Source organism: Brachyhypopomus gauderio, chromosome 4 (genome assembly GCF_052324685.1).
Source record: "Brachyhypopomus gauderio isolate BG-103 chromosome 4, BGAUD_0.2, whole genome shotgun sequence".
Classification (NCBI taxonomy): Eukaryota; Metazoa; Chordata; class Actinopteri; order Gymnotiformes; family Hypopomidae; genus Brachyhypopomus; species Brachyhypopomus gauderio.
The window spans coordinates 9812196-9833420 of NC_135214.1; the positions used below are offsets into that span (position 1 = coordinate 9812196).

The 21225-nt window shown below is 42.7% G+C and overlaps 1 protein-coding gene across 5 annotated transcripts in view; it reads left to right on the forward strand.

The window, feature by feature from the left end:
* Positions 1-4174: 4174 nt before the first annotated feature.
* Positions 4175-21225, forward strand: part of LOC143512127 (claudin-10-like) — a 91612-nt gene continuing 74561 nt past the window's right edge. For 2 of the 5 annotated variants that reach the window (XM_077002078.1, XM_077002077.1), the window contains exon 1: positions 4175-4609. In XM_077002078.1, the coding sequence (XP_076858193.1) occupies positions 4396-4609 (214 nt within the window). In that variant the 5' untranslated portion in view covers positions 4175-4395. The remainder of the gene's footprint in view (positions 4610-21225) is intronic. The other 3 variants (XM_077002079.1, XM_077002082.1, XM_077002081.1) reach the window with 2 other exon arrangements.

Sequence of the window (21225 nt, forward strand, 5' to 3'; positions counted from 1 at the left end):
TTAATCTCTGTTGCGTTTGATTACCTTTATCCCCCTCCTAACTCAGCCTGTGTTGTTACGGAGGAGCTCAGTTTCTGGTTTCACTCCTCTGTACAAACTATACTGGACTTAATGGCTCAATTACAATCTATGCAGCCTAAAGTTAAACCCGAGCCCTGGCTCAGGGACAGAGCTCCTGCAGCAAGGTGAAAGTGTCATAGTGCTGAACACAGATAGTAGAAGGACAAGCTGCACATTTCATTTCAGATTTTAAAAGCCTGTTTGTGCTCTTATTAGAACATCATAAAAGAAGCCAAGAGAGAATACCTGGCAAACATCATTATGGCAAACTGACATAACCCACGTGTGTTATTTAAAACTATTGACTCTGTTCTTAAGCCCCCTCAGCTCACTTGTTTGGAAGCATCCCCTGAAATGTGTGAACATTTTTTTGCACTTTCTTATTTATAAGATTGTCATTGCAAGAGCTCTCATCACAGCTCCTGCTTCTGACCCCACTGACGCTGCCTCCCTATGAGGTTTTCCAGTGTAGTTTTCAAACTTTAAAAAAATGCATTTTAAAAATGCATAGTATGGAGGTGCCACAAGCTACTATCTAAAAGAGCTCACATACTTTTAAATAATTAAGTTTATTATATGTTTTTCTGAATGTGCATTATTTGGAAGATCTGCTTTACAAATTGAGATTTGGATGTTAATTTCATAATATTATATGAATTTGTTTTAGAAAACAATGACCATGGTTTGTGTGTGTGTGTGTATTGGTCAGTTAGGAAGAAACACTGATTTTGAAACAGATGGAACTGACAACAGGCAGAAATGAGACAATTAGTATGACACACCCTATAAAGGAGTGGTTCTGCAGGTGGTGACCACAGACCTTTTCTCTGTTCTCATCCTTTCTGGGTGATGTTTTGGTCAATTTTGCATTTTGTCAATTCTCTCACCACAGAGATTGCATGATGCGGTGTCTACAACCCACAGAAGTTGGTCAGGTAGTGCAGCTCATTCAGGATAAAAACTATGACAAGAAGGTTTGCTGTGTCTGTCAACAATGCCCAGAGCATGGAGCAGTACAACAGGAGACATGGAGGGCAACAACCCAGCAGCAGGACCACTAACTCCTCCTTTGTGCAAGTAGGAACAGGAGGAGCAGTGCCAGAGCCATGCAAAATGACCTCCAGCATCCATGTTTCTGTTAAAACTGTCAGAAGCAGACTCCATGAGGGTGGTATGAGAGCCTGACGTCCACAAGTGGGGCTTGTGCTTACAGCCCAACACCATGCAGTGCGATTGGCATTTGCCAGAGAACACCAAGATTGGCAGATTTGCCACTGGTGCCCTGTGCTCGTCACAGATCAGAGCAGGTTGACACTGAGCACATGATAGAGTCTGGAGACGTGACAGAGTCTGGAGACATTGTGGAGAATGTTCTGCTGCCTGCAACATCCTTCAGCATGACCGGTTTGGCAGTGGGTCAGTAATAGTGTGGGGAGGCACACAGACCTCCATGTGCTTGCCAGAGGTACCCTGACTGACATTAGGGACTGGGATGAGATCCTGAGACCCATCGTGAGACCATATGCTGGTGCAGTAGGTCCTGGGTTCCTTCTGATGTGTGACAATGCTAGGCCTCATGTGGCTGAAGTGTGTCAGGACTTCCTGCATAATGAAGGCATGCTATCATGCTATGGACTGGCCTGCCCATTTCCCAGACCTCACTCCATTCGAGCACATCTGGGACATCATCCTTCAACGCTACTTTGCACCACAGACGGTCCCTAGTCTTCTTTGAACAAATCGCATATATAATGTGTGAAGATGCAGCGTTCAAGAGAGGAAGATTTCACATTGCCCAGAGACCTCTCTCAAGCAAGACCTAGGTGCTTATTATTGACAACTACGACAGTATCGGCGGCGACTTCTTTATTCATCATCACAGCATTGCTACAGAAGAAATACACCTTCTGGACATGAGCGATTACAATCTGACAAGATGTTGACAGTTTGTTCAGGGTACGTAATTACTTCCATTCAGTCAGTTTAGTGTCCGCTATATTGCTGTTTTTATCATGTGTTTTCCCCCGTGAGGTTAATATAAGCAAAAAATCACAATGAAAGAGCTTCATGTTCCAATGTACCTGTTGCTCAGTATTGATTTTACATGAATTCATCGAAAAGAGGCTGCAAAAAAGCAATCAGAAAAAGAACACTCAAAAATAAACTTTAGCAGACAATCAAAGACTGACTATTTAGATTTTGTTGATCTGCATAAACAGTTAAGATAGGGTGGTTAACTATCTTAACGCAGATAGTTGGTTAATCAACTGTCAAAGTTAACCTTTATAGCTATAGTTTTTGAGGTAAATAGTAAACGGTTCTAGCTACTCAGGCCTGTCTGTCAGTTAAACAGTAACATTAAAAAGCTATTGTAGTTGGGGTTTTTTAAATGGCAGTTGTGCTTACGTGACTTGATACTGTGACGCTTGCATTTACCAATCAGTGATTGGGACTCCTTCAAGCTCAAGCTACACGTTCCAGCTCATCACACTTGCTACCCATCACAGAGTGGAACCAAACTGAGCAAAGGTACTCTGGTATATAAGTCTACAATATAAGTCCATCTTTTGAAACAGCGACAAACGTTTGATGATGGATTTGAATACAGAGCCATATACCAAATGGAAAACCACTAAAAGGCCCTATAAGAACTCACAGCAGTCAGTGGTGTGCAAATGTGGAAATGACAAAAACTAATCCACAGTTATGACTTACCTGTCACAAAGTCATAATTTGTTATGATTTCTGGTGATGCATAATCTAATGAAAACAGGTATTGATGCCTACTGTACAGGACATTTAGAATTATTTGTATTATTTTGAACCTTAACATTCTGCTTGTTTATCAAATCTCCTACAAGCATTGGCAAACTTGAATATAAAATGTTATTCAGACTATCCAGACAAAAATTATTGAATAGATTTTTCATATTCAGAAATATGAATCCATAACTTGCTAATATATTTAAATGATAAAATGAAGAACAGGATGTCAAGACAGATGAATGCTTTTGTGCTTTGTACTTACATTGTACTTGCTCAGTAACTCCCTTCATAAAAAAATTATCCATCATTATTAACTATCAGGTTTATGTCTTGAGTGGATGGATTGACTGACAAATCTGGTGTTGTTAAAGGTATTGAGGTTTTACTGATGTCCACAGACATAATGTGTTTTATCTGACTACTTATTAAATCTGTAACCAAAATGCAGTATACTGGCCAAATATATACATTACAAAAGACACTATATAAAATATGTACAAGAACATAAACATGGTTTAGAAATTTTTAAAATATTTTATGTGAATTGTTAGATTCTGCAGCTGTATAATAAATTAACTGCATTTGCTGTATGTACATATCACATGATATGTAAATGCTTAACATAAACTTGCAAACATGTTAGTGTTATAGTCCATTTGTTTAGAATGTCTATTTATTATATCTATCTATATTGTTTAAAATTGTTCTCTACGTTCATTGTTATTAGTAACTGAAAAAGTACAGAAACTATATGAGGTACTTATACAGATATGTGTTGTCAGTGTGACACCATAGAAAATATTTATGTAGTGTATGCATAATTAAACACTTCACCATGTTGCCTTCTGTAAAATCGTGGTTGGGTCTACTCCGGATATTTAAGATTTTATAAGTGCAATGTGGGACACATCCATATACTATCTTTCCTCTCTCAGCAATTTTATTTTCTGTGTATTCTCATCATAAAATCTGGATGTTGACAGGAACAAATCTTATACTAGAATAGAGATATTCAAACCTTATGCCTCTGAGGACCTTCAGTTTTGTTGAGACACACTCAACAAATTTTTTGTCATTTATATAACTATAACTGCAAGAAACTGTAATCTAAAAGAATATTCCAGACTGTGGCAGATTTTTGCAATGTACAGTTATTTTTATTCTTTGGATGCTCAAAAGGTTGGTTAAATATTTGGAAATTATTACCAAGAGCAGCTTGACTAGTAAGGAACTTTGTCACACATCAAAATTTTAAGGCTTACCGATTTGTTTTTGAGTTTGTTAATGTTGCACTTGACAGGTCCTCCCTTAACAAAACATGGATGAAAAGATAAATATGTTTCTCAACATGGTTTCATTCTTTTAAATCACTAACAGTTCTATTTGTGCCCATTTACACAGTCCTAGCTCTTTCTTTTTACTTTGCACAGTAAAATGAAACTAGACAACCAGATGGCAACCTGGTTAATCTGTAACATATCTATATTGTAATTTTTTGCTTCATGGATTTTATTCTCTATGGTGTATTTAGAATTGTCAAGATTTTCGTTTCACTTCTCCGTCTAAATAATGTCAGTAAGGCAAATTGTGGCACTGTTGGCTGGATTAGTTGGCTTGGGTGCTACCTTTGGAGCCACAGTATCTAATGAGTGGAAGAGCACAAGTAGGGCGTCTTCCGTTATTACAGCGACGTGGATATTCCAGGGACTTTGGATGAACTGTGCTGGAAATGCTATTGGATCTGTGCACTGCAGGCAGCACCACACCATTTTCAAACTGGAGGGTAAGACTCCCAAATTGTTGAGATTATACATTTTATCAGTGTAAACATTTTATCAGGGTTATCAAGGTTTCACAGTACTGACTGTGTATTTTCCGAAATATAGAGAATATCTTTGTTGATGTCTAACCATGTAAATTAATCTAGCTAAACGTTGAATGTTTCTGAATGTGATTATTTAAAAATACCTATTCAAAGAGCATTTACAAACTCACTACAAAAATAAAATAAAATAAACCTGGGACACTGACAATTAGTGATTGATAATGACAGTAATAGCCATTAAATCTTAGGTTTTTTTCACCATTATTGCACATTTTTTTGTAGTTGATATATCTCATTTAACACAAGACATGATTTCTCTTTCATGGTTTGAGTTCGGATTAGATTTAAAATATATATTTATGTGAAACTGTCACTGGTAAAGGTGAATCAAATCTTATATAGCTGAGAGGTCTGATAATAGACTCATATAAATAACTAAAATATCTCTGGAATGCTAGATGGCTGGCAATTTCATTTTAATATGTAATGTTCATATTACCACTTCAAGTCTACATTTTCTCTTTTGTAATCTGAGAAAATTTCTATTTGAAGCTGGAGGAATCTGAAAAACTATTAATAGCTTGATCATGTGTTACTGTTTTGAATGAGAATTTATTATATTCAGCTTGCTTACTATGAAGTTTTAGAAAAACGTTATAGTTAGTCACCAAAATTCGCTTCATGGTACTTGACCTCCAACTTATTTATTTGCATTCTTGTTCGCTATATGTATATCATACTATTCAGATATAACGAGGAGCTCTGAAGATTCCATGACCGATGTGTTGCTTTAACACAAAAAGACGTTTATTGAAAATAGCGCAGTAGTGTACTACTGTGTACAGTGACATCAGAAAAGTCTTATAAAAAATCAGACCCAATGTCACTGATGCTAGTAACAGACTTTCTCCAGTGTTCTTTTCATGAACAGAAACCCCATCAGTTCTGGTAAAAGATGCAGATGCAAGGCAAATGTTTCTATCCACTAGTGTGGAGCTACAAACACATTCACAAACTGCTTTTCCTCAAGCGCCAATTATCTTTGTTAACTATGTGTACTTTATAGTGTCACAGGCGAGGAATGGGGCAGGATGCTGAGTCGATCTCCAGTATGCACGTTTATTGATAGATTTTCACTATAACGATAGCAGACATGTAACATGTAGCACACGTAACAGACTCACACTGACTGACTCAAAACAAAGATGAGCACGGGACACGTGAGAACGAGAACATGTGAGAACACTCACCATACATACAACCACAACCACGAACCCACATATACGGACGTGACTAGACATAGACAACATGAACACAAGCCCAAAGGGAGGGGTCCGGGGCTGTAACATGACAGACCCTCCCCTCCACCCCCACCCAAAGGGCAACTCCTCCCGGAGTGCCCAGCACAGCTGTAAAGCCCTGGACCTACACCGATGGGCAGACCTGGAGCTGCCGGAACTGCACACCTCTCGGAGTCACCGCCCTCAGCGGTAAGGAGTTCACCATGAAGCAGCCAAGAATACCCTTCCTGGGAAGACAGGGGAAAACACGTTGGACAGAACAGGGACATTTACAAATACATACAGAGAAACATTGAACACAAAGGGCACAAGAGGGAAAAAGGATTGGGGAGAAACACAGGGACAGACAAAAACACAGGTACGGGCACAAATGAAATCAAACTTCCAGGCTTCCATGCCTGAAGCCCTGCGATTGACTGAATCTGCAGTCCTGGGGCTGCAGGTGCTGGAACTGGTGGCTTTCCCTTCGATGCCCTAGCGGGATCCCTAGACTGCACACCGCCCTTCGGCTCCATAGGGGTGCGTGCAGTTCCCTTTTTGCCACTGGGGGACCCGCACCAGCCTTAGGCTTGGCGGAGGGTTTTGCAGTCCTTGAAGGCGCCACCGAGAGACATGCCACTGTATTGGGCGCAGTCGAAGGGCACGTATCTCTGTCTGTTGCCTCTGGAGGGAGAGTTCTATGTGATACCTTCGGGTGGTACCCCCAGGAGACGGACCAGGTAGTTCTTCTTCCTGTGCGTCCATCTCCTCCTCCTCCTCTAAGGAGTAGTAACTTTCCATGCTGGCACCCTCTGAGATATTGTCTACCAGGAACTCCATACTGTCCTCCGATAGAGGAAGGGGATAATTCTCGGGTTGGGGGTGCTGCTCACCTCGGTCTCTCACCGTCTCGATGAAGTATTCCGAGGGCAGTGGACTGATGTCATCCCCCTCCCAATATGTCTCTTCCTCCTCTGCGTACATCGACAGAGGAGGGCTTGCCTCCTTTCCATAGTACTTAGCGGATTCCAAGTAGTTGGACGGAGGGGGGCTTGCCTCTTCTCCATAGTACTCGGGGGATTCCGAGTAGAATCGCCACAATCACAAGCTCGCCAGTCATCATCATGTTCATGCTGTCCTTGTTCTTTGCTGTCTTGTTGGAACAATGTTTGATGCACAGTTATTACCACCATTGATATATACACAGATGCCACATTTGTTCAGTGGTACCACCATTTTGGATTACTCAACTTTCAAGACTGAACAGAACAAAGCACACACTTTTGATGTGATGATGGGTACATTTGGAACATACAGACGCTTGCAGACTTCAGTGTATGAATTTATTGACTCAGGCAGTCTTGTAACACAGTGGTAAGCAGAGAGAATACAGCCAAACAGACGTAATCCAAAAGGGTAGTCAAGGACAGTCCAAGGCAGAAATCCAGTAACACTCAAACCTAGCGAAGGTACAAGAGGGCAAATCCTAAGAATAATTATATATAAACTAACCAGATCGAACCATTGAAACCAATCAGTAATAAAGAACACTCTGTATGCTTTCAACAGTGTCAGCAATACTTAGCAACAAGGTCTGTGGTTGCCGGTTTGAAATAGTTAAACAGTATAACGAGCAACATGTGACTCAGTAATTCAGAGAAGAAGATCTCCTCATTGCTCTTGTCCAGAATGACTTTAAAAGTGCTCATCTTCTCATAGAATTTATCTCCAGTGTGACGTCTGAGACACGGGGACAGAAGCGGCCAGAGTTGAGGGTTGAAACTGAGGAAGTTTATTATCCATAGGCTTTATAGAAAAGGCAAACACAAAGAACACTGCAAACAGGCAGTGTTAGCACTAGGACTGGGCGATAAAACAATAACGATATGTATCACAATAGACACGTAATCGATATCAATAGAAAATGCGCTCGATAGAACGTTCGCTATATATATTTTTTCATTGGCAAATGAACCAGAGCAAAGATTCCGCTTTAACACTAGAAACGCCGAGCTTCATTAACATACCTATACCTAGAAGCGCTGAAAGCCAGTCATTTGACTGCTTTCACTACCTCCTTTTACAATCAGACCCCCCAGAATTTCACAATGTTGCGATTTGCAACTTCAACGCAAATTCAAGCAAACCCTGTGAATTCAGGGCGGTGTTGCAACTTCAGCCAATCACTGCAACTTTCCCGCAAATTTGACCAATCACTGATATCGTCATGATGTGACATCGACAAACTTCTGCCTTACTTCCGTGTATACGTTCAAGAGGAGCAGACTGAAAGCAGCATGAGCGAGGTGAACTTTTCACACTTGCTGACAAAAACAAGGGCAAAAGATCAGGAAAAGCAGTATCCCAGTACACTACATGAAAGCGGGGGTAAACTGGGTTTTTTGGTTTTCGGTGTTTTATTGTTTCACAACGATGGGTTCATACATTTCCAACACAATTTTTCAGTGCATACATGTATTTCCAACAAGTTTAACATTTCACCAGCCCATCCACTCCAAGTGATTTTTCATAGTCTTTAAAGAGACGGAAAGTCCATTTCTGCCACCGAGCTGTTGCACTTCGAGGGATCATTTCAAGAAAGTGAGAGGGATCATTGTGCATTCTCTGTCCCAAAACCTGTGTTTCAGGGGACGGGGCATACAAAAATTTGAGAGGGATCATTCCTGCCCAAACTATTTCATACCACATAGCAGTGGGGAACCGTCAGGGCCCTCTACGCCCTCTCAGAGGGCCTAAAAATATTCTTAAAACATAAATATATATATTATAATTTATCCAATTTTACTTACAGTTTGACAATCAACATCTAAACAATTACAAAAATATAAGCAAATAAATTATTCAACCATGTCTATTCAATCTGTGTTTGAAGGTGAGGGGTTAAGTGGAAGCCTGTGTCTCCCCCTATCAGGACTGTGATACCTCCGCAGAATAGTGGTGATTGGTGGGCCCGCTGTTCGTTTACAGAGGGCCTGGCAGTTATAATTCAGTGCAATACCAGTTTCAAATGACAGCAAAATTGACCAATCATATCTTCCCTCTTAGTGAGCGGGCTTAACTGTTTGATAATTTCCGCCCGCTGTGGCGGCGCTAGCTGTTGTTAGCGTACCACCCAGATGTTATTGTTTATTGCATTTCTAAAGCTGTACTGTCGTCTCAAATTTTTTATTGCGGTTAATTAGGAGAGGAATTTTTTTTTTTGGGGGGGGGTGGAATGGGAGCGGAATTATTAGTTATGATTAGATTAAGAATAACTCTAGCTTTAGCTTTAACTTTAACTTAAGCATCACCTGTTCATATTTCTATACTGGTTTTGTATTTCCATTAATACTGTGTTGGCTATCAAGTTTGCTTTTTATCTTACAGATGTAATGTCTACCTCAGTTTTGCTTTAATGTGTCCTATGTTTACAAAACACTGCACATAATTGAAACATGTTATTCCCTGGAGGGTGATTCAGCATGTGAGCTTTTTTGCATGAAACTTGTTTAAATAATGTTGAAATAAAATGTTTAAATGTAGCATATTTTTCTCCTAGTCCTTATTTTAAATAAGTAAAAAAAATAAATTATTATCGATACCAGAGCAAGATGGCGCCGGTGAGTTTGGCTGGTCGTCTGCTACCTACAATTTGGTTTGTGTTTTTGCTGTTATTAAGCGTTGGATTTTCACAAAGTAATTCTGTACTGGTGTACGACCGTAAATCTCTCATGGACATTAAAAATATAGTCACCCATCTAGGTGCATGTGATTACAACGGACAGAAAACCCGATCTACTTTACTCTTGGGTATCCCATCTTACCTGTGCCGCGGTAGACGTAGCGGTCAGCTTGTGAAGCTAAAGATCTGCCTGTCGGGCTCTTTGTCCAGTCGTCGGATGAATAGGGGATTGTGTATTCCACCTGCTGTGATCGGATGTTTTGTGGAGCCCATTTGCTCTTTTCTGGTGCCTGTCGCCGGATTTGACAGGGACTATTTCCCCCACCGCACCTGCTCTCCTCGGCTCCGCCAGCACGGGGTAATTCACAAAAATTTGAAGGTGCTGCCCCGGGCCCCAAGACTTGCAGAACCACAGGCCCGAATCCCAACCAGGATTGCCCTGGTAAATGCCAGATCAATGGTAAACAAAACTTTTATCCTGAGGGACTTTTTCGGCGCTCAAAATCTGGATTTTCTCTGTGTGACAGAGACTTGGATTGGTGTGGGTGAGTACAGCGCTTTGGCTGAACTTTTACAGACTGGCTGTAATTATTTTAATTCGCCGGGGATGTCTGGACGAGGTGGAGGAACGGCGACTGTGTACAATAAGGATTTTAAATGTAGACAGTGCGCTATGCCATCCTCAATTTCCAGTTTTGAAGCGACTATATATGAGGTGGGTCGCACTGACCCGGTGCTGTGCGCGGTCATTTACCGACCCCCTAAATACAACAAGGACTTTGTAGATGACTTTTCTGAGTTCCTGGCTGGATAGATGCCGAACTACAATCGTATCCTTATTGTCGGGTATTTTAACATACATGTGTGCTGTCCTGATAAGCCACTGGTAACGGAATTTTTAAACATCATGGACTCTTTTAATCAGTGGGTGTCTGGTCCCACACATGAACATGGACATACTTTAGATCTGGTTCTCTCCTATGGTCTGTCTGTGTTAAACTTAGAGGTGTGTAACAGTGGCTTTTCTGATCATATGTCTGTTTTATTTGACGTGGTTTTATCCGGAGCTAAATTTTAAATCTGTTCAATCTTGTGCTCCTGCTCGGCTCTGTCGGAGCTTTAACCCCTTCACTGCTGCTCAGTTCTCTACTGCATTAGAGACAGTCCGGACTCAGTACCTATTGATACGGAGGAGCTTAGCTCTAGATTTCACTCCTCCTGCCAAACCATTCTGGACTCTGTGGCTCCTTTAAAATCCGGACAGCCGAGAGTTAAACCTGAGCCCTGGTTCAGGGTGGACAGCTCTTGCAGCAAAGCGGGAGTGCCGCAGAGCCGAGCGCAAATGGAAGAAAGACAAACTGCAGGATTCATTTCAAATTTTAAAAGAATCCTGGCGTTCTTATCAAAACATCATTAAAGAAGCTAAAAGGGAATATCTGGCCAAAATTATAATCACAAATCAGCATAACCCACATGTACTGTTTAAGACCATTGACTCTGTTCTAAGGGCCCCTCTGCCACTCTGCTTGGAAGATTCTCCTGAAATGTGTAACCACTTTTTGCAATTTTTCATAGATAAGGTTGTCACTGCCAGAGCTCTTATAACAGCTCCTGCCTTTGACCCACCTGACACTGCCCAAAGCCTGGCTGTTTTTGAGCCGGTGACTCTGTCGAACCTGGAAGATGTGGTGGGCCAGATAAAGCCTTCAGGATCACCATATGATGCTGTGCCTCCTCATTTTTTTAAAGAGGTTTTTCCCAGTATAGGGCATCAGGTTTTAACCATTATTAACAGCAGTTTATCATCTGGTGTTCCCAAAAGTTTTAAACTTGCAGCAGTAAATCCCCTGCTTAAAAAACCTGGCCTTGATCCCACAGTTCTGGCTAATTATAGGCCCATTTCCAAGTTGCCTTTTATTTCAAAAATATTGGAAAAAGTGGTCTATGCCCAGCTGAAATCCTATTTGGATGAACAAAAGATCCTGGAGGTTTTTCAGTCTGGTTTTAAAACAAGTCATAGCACAGAATCAGCACTTATTAGGGTTTTTAATGATATCCTCCTGTCCAGTGACGCTGGTGATCATGTGATGCTTTTGTTGTTAGATCTCACTGCAGCATTTGACACAGTGGATCACAACATTTTAATTTCTAGGTTGCAGAATTTAGTGGGCATTTGCAGGGTGGCTTTGGAATGGTTTAGGTCATATTTGTCAGGTAGAACCCTGTGTGTGAAGCTGGCAAATTGTAAACCCTCCTCTGTTCCCCTGCCATATGGGGTTCCACAGGGCTCTATTTTAGGACCTCTACTGTTCTCCCTCTATCTGCTCCCACTGGGTTCCATTTTAAGAAAACATGGCATTGCCTTCCATTGCTACGCTGATGACACCCAGATTTATGTCCCATTGAAAAAGAAAGATGCATTTTCTATTAAGCCTCTTCTCTTAAGTCTCGAGGACATTAAAGCCTGGATGTCTGTAAGCTTTTTAAATTTTAATGAAGATAAAACAGAAGTAATGGTGTTTGGTCCCAGCGGTTTCTGTGGAGCCCACACCCTTGTGGAATTGGACCCCCTGAAGCAGTATGAGAGGAAAGTAATTTCTAACTTGGGTTTTAAAATGGACAGCGATTTTAAACTGGATTGCCAGATTGGCGCAGTAGTGAGGTCCTGCTTTTATCACCTAAGGCGAATGGCGAAGGTGAAGTCCATTTTAGCACATGAGCACTTTGAAACAGTAATCCATGCCTTCATTACATCTCGGCTGGATTACTGTAATGCACTTTATTTTGGAGTCAGCCAGTCTTCCCTTGAACGTCTCCAGTCGGTGCAGAACGCAGCTGCCCGGCTACTGACGGGGTCATGCAAGAGGGAGCACATAACTCCCATTCTGGCCTCCCTCCACTGGCTGCCTGTGCACTTTAGAATTCATTTTAAGATTCTCTTATTTGTTTTTAAATCCTTAAATGGACTCGCCCCACCTTACCTCTCTGAGCTCCTCCATCTGCATGTGCCCACACGGTGCCTCCGGTCAGCTGATCAGCTACTCCTGGAGGTACCGAGGTCCAGGCTTAAGCTCAGAGGGGATCAAGCCTTTTCAACGGCGGCTCCGAAATTATGGAACGAATTGCCAGTTTTTATTAGACAGGCCTCTTCATTGTCCACTTTTAAAACTAGCCTCAAAACCCACTTTTATTCCTTGGCCTTTAATTTAACATAATTTTTACTCCTGCATATTATTTGTGTATGGTTTTATTTAATTTATTTTTTAATGTTTATTGCTTATTATTTAATTGGTATGATTTTATTGGTCTACTGTTCTATTCTGTGTTTTATATGTCTGTTGTATATCTACAGTGTTCAGCACTTTGTTGCAGCCTCTGTTGTTAAAATTGAATTGAATTGATATCGACCGATATGAAATGCTTATATTGTGATAGTTTTTAGCCATATACTAGCCGTTAACTAGCCAGCCCTAGTTAGCACTACTTTAGGTAAAGGACGAGTACGCAAAGGTAGCAGCAGCAGAGAGAGGTCCAGCGTGGATACTCCAGCGGGGCAATATGCAGCGCTGGATCGAACATCCTGCGGGAATAAAAAGGGTGCACAACATAATGGGGAACAGGTGCTAGTACTCAGGTGAACGGGATGGTAGGAGTGGTTTAGTGCTCGGGGGCATGTGTTGAGTGATCACGAAAGGGAACACGTGCCCTCTGGTGGTGACCCGGCCTCCCCACCGTGACACCTAGTTAGTACAAGTTAGAGTCAAACTGAACTACTGAACTAGGATACTACTAGATACAGGATTATATGCTGATACTTAGAAGGAAATGCAAAATGAGCACAACTATAATATTTAATAACAATAAGTGCAATACCAAATAAGTGCTAGAAGCATTCAATTAATAAATAACAGTGTAAGAATTACGTCATTTATATTTTTCACAAATGATCTATTTGGCTATTTGGTGTTCGGTATTTGAAGATGACAAGGGACAGCCAGTGGAAGTTCACACTACCATCTGGGAGCTAGGACTCTGTAACTGTTACTTTACACCTAACATTTTGCTATCTTGATAGCTTATAGTGTTATGTAACATTAGCTAGGTTGTGATTTGACTTATTAATTCTTCATTCTTCAACTATTTAAATAAAAATTTGTCTGTAAATAAATGAGGACTCAGATGTGGTTAAAAGATAAATGTATTAACTGGAATGCTGAAAGATGCATTGGCAAAATCAACTACACTGAAGTAAGGATTTGGAAATTCTGTGGCTCTAGGATATACTTCCGCATTGACAGCCTGCAAATCCTGAACAAATCTCCATTCCTCTCACCCTGGCTTTTTAGCTGGAAAATTGAGTTCTTACTGGTGAGATCTTGCCAGCCTCTCATAATGATTGGAAAACGGGCCTGATGCCTTCCATGGTTTCAGCTTCCAATGGATATTGGTGTTGTTTGGGTCTGTAATCAGATTTGGGAAAGATGTGCACTGGCTCACATCCTTTAATGAGACCCACATCGATCTTTCCCTTAGCTTACAGGGCTTGGGGTGTCAGGGCTGGCTTGGATGCGGCTCCTCCGGCTACCACAAGAGGCACAAGCGTCAGCACTAGGCGGAGCAGGCCCAATCAGCAGTGATTCGTTGCCAGAGCCGGCCCTGACCAATGTGGTGCCCTAGGCGAGATTTTGGTTGGTGCCCCCTGCATCATCAATCATTGGGTTGATTGTATCAGTAGTAAAGAAACAAATAAAAAGCAAATGATTTATAAATATTACTGTATAATAAGAAAAAATATAAAGGTGTTGCACAAAAAATATTTTAAAACTATTTTATATAAAGTAAAATATTAATATTTGGTTGTTTCATACATCTTCTGATGTGGAATCTTGGACACATCATCAGTGATAGTATCTGGGGTCACAGGGGGTTTCAGGTCTTTCAACTTCAGACCCCCTCATCCAGGCGACCCGACCGGGAGTGATCAGTTCCCGGCCTGTGTCCAAGAAGCGCTCATCCACGCCTTGTCCCTCTGGATCCACAGCCATCACAACGCTTTTTCAGCGGCCTCTGTCGCTTCCTCCATCCTCTCCTCCCAGGGCACCGTCAGCTCCATCATGATTACCTGCTTGGAGAACTCTGATTGCTCTGGTCTCAGGCTGGTTTCCATGATGTTCTCAGGGAACTTCAGCTGTTTTCCCAAGTCCACCCTCAGCTGCCAGTCTTTTGCTGTTCCCAGGAGTCCTGTTTGGGCCTTTGGTTGGGGAGGAGGTTTTTCCCCAGCCTTCACAAATGCTATCTTGTGCCTCCGTGGTTGCGATTGTTTGCTGCAGTCAATGGCACAGTGGATGCACTCAGCCACTGCCTTCAGCACCTGGTCGTGGCGCCAGCAATAGCGACTGTGGAAAACTCCCTGCTGGAGTCAGCGTTGTGACGTCAGCTGTGACGCACCACGCATTTGTGGGCTTTCATGACTAACTTTCAGTGTGCTTCGCTAGCGGACACTTGCTGTGTTGCTCCAGCGCGTTGTTGAAATTGAATGTTCTTTGTGTGCACGTGTGCGTTGATGATAATGTAAGTATGTCATTTCTACTTGAAATTATGTTGTATTTCATCCGCTCGTGTTGGTTACCGGACTAAACAGCATAACAGTGTAACTTTGGTTTAACCGCGAGCTCATTTTACCGCGAGCTACATTTCAACGGGAAATTCCCATTTCTAAATGCTTTGCTAAATGCTCATCCCTTGGTTTAAAGCCACATAAATAGGTGGGTTTGGGATTGTATTAGCAGTATTTTCGATCTGTGGTGTTATTTCTACTGTTCTAGGATTATTTTGAGACATTATTTAGCTCCCAAATGTTACGCTGCCATGTCTATTGCGCCACGAGTTGTTCACGTGAACGGTCGTCTTTCTAGACTTTACGGCAGTGAATACCGCTTCTGCCATTTGCAGTAATTTGGTTTCCTTGAACACATTAATGTTACTTCAGTGCAATTATGTCAGTATGTATATATTGTTAATGTAACTTAATGTGTAATTTGATATTACTACTGTATATTCTGCATAATTTAGTATATTGTGGAATTTGTTTTATACAGTTCCTAATTCCTCCTTTTCTGCACATGTTCAATTTGCAGAGACCACACACACACACACACACACACACACGCACACGCTGTAATGCCTGGAAATAAATAAACCTTTCAATAAGTTATCACCTGAAGTTGCAGCTGTTCTCTGACCGGAACACATGGTCCGTGGGTGGGCGACTAGCCATCAACGTACACGTCCGACACAGCAACCCTCTCCAAGTGCCTTCGGACAGCTGCTGAGGATGTGCTCCAATGTTCCCCTGCCCTGGCACATTGTACATAATGGAGCTTCCACCTTGCCCCACAGGAAGATGGGCTTGGTAGGACGTCGTAAATGGACTGTATGAGGAATTTTATGCGGAGCGGTTCAGCCTTCCACAACTCCGGCCATGAGATTTTCCTGTCCATGGCTTTCTCCCATCTAGTCCACGCACCCTGCTGCCTTAGCCTCACCCACTGGCTTGCACGCTGATTTTCGACTCCAGCCCGCACCTCAAGTTGGACCTGGTCCCGCCTTCCCTTGCCCCTAAGCCTGACAAGGTGGGTTGTTAATATGGTTCCCAGTCCCAATCGGCCGGTAGCCACAGATCCCACAAGCTCTTTGTGGAACAGTCGAGCTTCTGCCTGGTCCACCGCCTCTTGCGCCCTCCACTTTCTGCCTGTCCTCACCTCAATGCCAGCTTGAGCAACCTTTGGGTCCTTCGAATCCCTCTACTGGAGAACCTCCCTTGCTCTGGCAACCATGAACTCCTCTGTGAGGCTTTTGATTGGTAGGGTCAGCTTGTTGTTGTTGCCATAGAGGGCGATGCTGCTGAGACTCCAAGGGAGTTCCAGCCAGCGTCGGAGGTGGCTGCTGACCCTCCGCTCAAACCCTTCCACGGTAGACTTGGGAAATTCCTAAATCAGCAGTGCCCATAGTATCCTGGGCAGGATGCCATGCTGGTACACCCATGCCTTGAACTTCCCCGGGAGACCATATTTGTCCACTGCAGTTAGACAGCCATCCAGTTGTTTATTGGTAGCCCTGATGGAAGCTGTATCCTTCAGGGAACAGTCAAAGATCTTCCCCAGGCTGTTCACAGGCTTCCCTGTGACTAATTGGATCTTGGTGCCTGCTTGGAAGAAGCTGAACCGGTCAGTTACCCACCTTCTCTTTAGGACCAGAGACCTGGATTTCTCTGGCTTTAATCGCATATGGGCCCACGTGGTAAGCCTCTTCAAGCCCTGAAGGATCCATCTGCATCCTGGTACTGACAAAGGCCAAGGCGAAGAGAATCACTGAGATGGTACATCCGGTGATGATCTCTTTCTCTAGCCAGTGGCACTCTGATGTAACTGTGCCCGAAGAAAACCTCAGGTAAAAGTTGTTATAATAATCCATGATTAAGACCTTGATCTTGCCTGGGACATAGTGCCTCTCCAGTGCCACCTCCACCAGCTTATGGGGTATAGAGCCATATGCATTAGCTAGGTCCAGCCAAAGCACTGATAGGCTCCCTTTCCCTTCTCGAGCCTCTCTTATCAGCTGTGTCGCCACTCCACTGTGCTCCAGACACCCCGGTACCCCTGGTATCCCACCCTTTTGTACTGAAAGGTCAATGTACTGATTCCGAAGTAGGTAGTCTGATAGCCGGTGGGAAAGGATACTGAAAAATATCTTCCCCTCGACATTGAGTAGTGAAATGGTCCTGAACTGCTCAATGGTAGTAGAGCTCTCTTCTTTTGGAACCCACACCCCTTCTGCGGCTCTCCATTGGTGGGTGACAATCCCTCTCCTCCAGATCACCCTTAGGATTTTTCACAGACGGCTCAGGAGCTTGGGGCACCTTTTGTACACCAGGTAAGGCAGTGGTTCCCAAAGTGGGGGGAGCGATTGCAGGGGGGGCGCAGAGCTTGAAAGTAAAACAAGCTTGGAAGGTTGCGTCGCGACCGGCGCGAGTGTCCGTGAAAAAACTCTTTTATACTTGATGCGTCGCAAGCAGTGACTGTATACGGTCTCTGGTCGCGAGCGGCGCGAGGGTCCGCGCGGCGAAAATGACGTAATCGCAGTGGCACCGGCCGTGCGCGAGGGCCTCGCACGCAGACGATTCGCGAGGTTGTGCACCTCTCGAATTTTGTAACTTCGCGCGCGCCGCGCCTCAGCGCAATGAACAAAGTCATGTTTGCAGGGTTCATACAAAAAGCTGTAAAGGTTTAAGGTGGAATTAAAGCACTTGTACGTCACTTTCAAGGTCCAGTTCAATATTTCCCAGCACGTTAAACTTAAATAAGTTAAATATTTATACATATACTCGAAATGATTTGAAATAATTCGCTTTTTAATCACATTATTTAATGGTGGTTTATTTTCAAAACGCCCAATGTTAACGTCTTCACGTTCTCTCATGTTTCGTCCTGGAATTACAAGAGGCTCGTATTTGTTAACGTAATACAAGAGAACTGTTCAGATAGACAGATATTTGTTGTGTAACGAGGTAGTTACAATTTCAACATTTTAATGTACTTTAGCCTAAATTCCAACACTTTTCAAACCTGAAACACAAAAGCAACATTAAAATTCGGCAGGTAAATGTTCATTCCCCTGTTTTTGAGGAGTGTTTCTTTATACCACCACATATCGTTTCGGACAAAACTACAAAGAATGTGACGCGGCTAATATAAACGCCTCCAACATTCGCGCAGGTTCATAGATGTATATAGATGTATATTTCTATCTATATAGACCTATATATATATATATATATATATATATATATATATATATATATATATATATATATATATATATATATATATATATATTGGTGTGTGTATATATTTATTTATTTTGATGCCTGGTGTACCGTCAGGTAAAAATGTTCTTTCACCGGTTTTGCAGGGGTTTATATTCTCCACTGCCCCCTATCGCCACCTATCGTTTCGGAGAACACTGCAGCCTCAACAACTTACACTCGCAAACCCTCACTTATATATTTTTTACTACACCACTGGTCAATATGCGTTTGTAGGGGGGCGGAAAAATATTCTCATCTACTAAAGGGGGGCACAGCAGAAAAAGTTTGGGAACCACTGAGGTAAGGTACTCCATTTGGGTCCAGGTGCTCAGTTGTTCCTTGAAGCCTTGACCACAGACTGCATTTCTTTCCAGGTGGGGGCATTGCTATTGAACTCACAAGTTGGCTCAGGTGGCTTGATTAGGTCTCTGCATTCTCCTAGGTCCTCCTCCCTTACTGCATCACTGTATGTTTCGTGGAGGTATGAGTCTACCTCCTCTTTTGCACAGGTTAGATGGCCGCTCCACTTCTGGCCTAGCAGCTGTTTGGTGAACCCAAAGGGGTTAGCTAGGAATGCAGTGCGTCTTTTGGCTCTTTCCTTTGCCCTTCTCCTATGCTACTCTGCTCTTCTGAGGGTTAGCAACTTCTTCCTCAGGACACCGCAAATTTCTGCTAGCCCCGGCTTCAGGTCCTCACTTGCCCTTTTGAACTGGTTCTTCAGGTCCTTGTATTATTAAATATTAATAATACATTAAAAAACTACCTATCACCAGTGCAAACCAGTGCAACTAGTTTGCCTACTGCAACATTGTTATTATTTCAAAAGTGCATCTGCAATGAACAGTTAATATATATTTATAAAAAAAAACTTGCTGAGCTAAGCTAATAAGAGCACCTACTAGGATTGGGCACTATGATGACAGTATTGTAAAATTGTGGCAGTATATTAACCATGTGACGTGACGCAACATGCCAAATCTGTACTTTGGGGAGACCATGGGAGACAGACTCTACGAGATCCAGCAATGAAGTGCAGCCGATTATGGAAGGGAGTTCCGTACACTGGCTGCAGGGAGCAGTTGGAGTGACTCTGCCCAGAAAATGGTATTCCGCTGCAGACTAAGAACAGACATACAGGTTGAACTCGCCTGCCGAAGTGAAGCCCTCATGTTAACGGAGTTTATTCAAGCTGCCGTAAATGTTGACAAGGTATTGATAACCTACCATTCTGATATAGCTGACATTCCCATCACTACATCCTGTGCACCTCCCCGTGTGTGGTGCGAGTCTTCATAGAACCGAAGAGTTCATGCAGCTGGGCAGGTCCCTGCTCACTTGCCAACCCTTACTGGCTATCCAAAAAAAATAATCAAGCTAGCTTACCTGTACAAATATCCTGGGGAGGTATAGATACGAACCTGTCTGCTTTAGTGGATTCGGGAGCAGCAGGCAATTTCATAGACCTAGCCTACCACCTACACCACCCCACCTTACCTGTGGATCCTCCCTTGAGGGTAAACTCACTGAAAGGACAGCTTATAGGCGAGGGTGCGATTACACTTTGTACCTGCCCCATAGAGCTACAATTGGGTCTGTTCCACAACGAAATGTGGGAGTTTTTCCTCTTATCCACGCCCCAGTGCCCCGTCATACTCTGCTTTCCATGGTTGTCTACACACTACCCGGAAATCTCCTGGAAGAGACGAGAGCTCATACAGTGGAAAACTAGTTGCCTCCGTACATGTATTCAACTACCACGCCGGTCCTCCTCGATGGAAAGTCCCGACACTCCTCTATCCAATGTCATCCCCATGCAGTATTGTGAATTTGCTGACGTTTTCAACAAGGACAGTGCCTGTCATCTGCCTCCTCATTGTCTCTGTGATTGCGCAATCAACCTCCTGCCTGGAGCCCCCTTACCTTGTTAGACGAAACCTTACCCTCCATCGTGTCCTGAAGATCTGGCGATGGAGTCCTACATATATAATATAGTCTGGGAGCTGTTAGAATCCTGACGACGGCGAGGAGGTCATACTTATACACCTTCCTACCACTTCCTAGTCGCGTATTGCCGATACATGCAGCGTACTGAGCGTTTCCATTGCCTATTTGATCTCCCATGTTCTGACCCTTACTTACTCCCCAGACCTCATCTCCTGCCTAGCCCTTCTGTACCTCCTGGATTCTGCTCTCCCGTTATTACCCTGGACCATCCCGACCACCCCAAGAAAACGCTATCGCTACTGATCTTAATGCTAATGATCTACCTGTCATTTTCTGTACACATGATTTATTTGAATAAAAGCGGTATACTTCCGCAGTTGGATCCCTCTCTGTCTGGTCAATACATTACAGTAGATCTGGTTACAATAATTATCCATCAAAGATGGAAACACATCAAACATGCATTCTCATATTAAAACTAAGCAACCTTCAATTACAATTCAGCAGGTGCTAGAAAAGTCCCGACTCAGTTATCACTTTAATTGGAGCTTTTGCCAAATACAAAAAATACAAAAGAGACGATAGAAGGCGATTACATTAGTGACATCTGAAGTTTCTGGTTATTATAGAAACTCTCCAATCAACAAGGATTAAGACCTGCTTATTTAATGAAAATGGGGGTGTTATGAGGTCTTTTCAAATTTCTTTAATGAGTTTAATTAGTTTAGGGAAGAGGGTAACTGACGCTATCACTTGCTAGCTAGTAACTACCTTTCTGAAGATAACTTTTACTGTACAATAT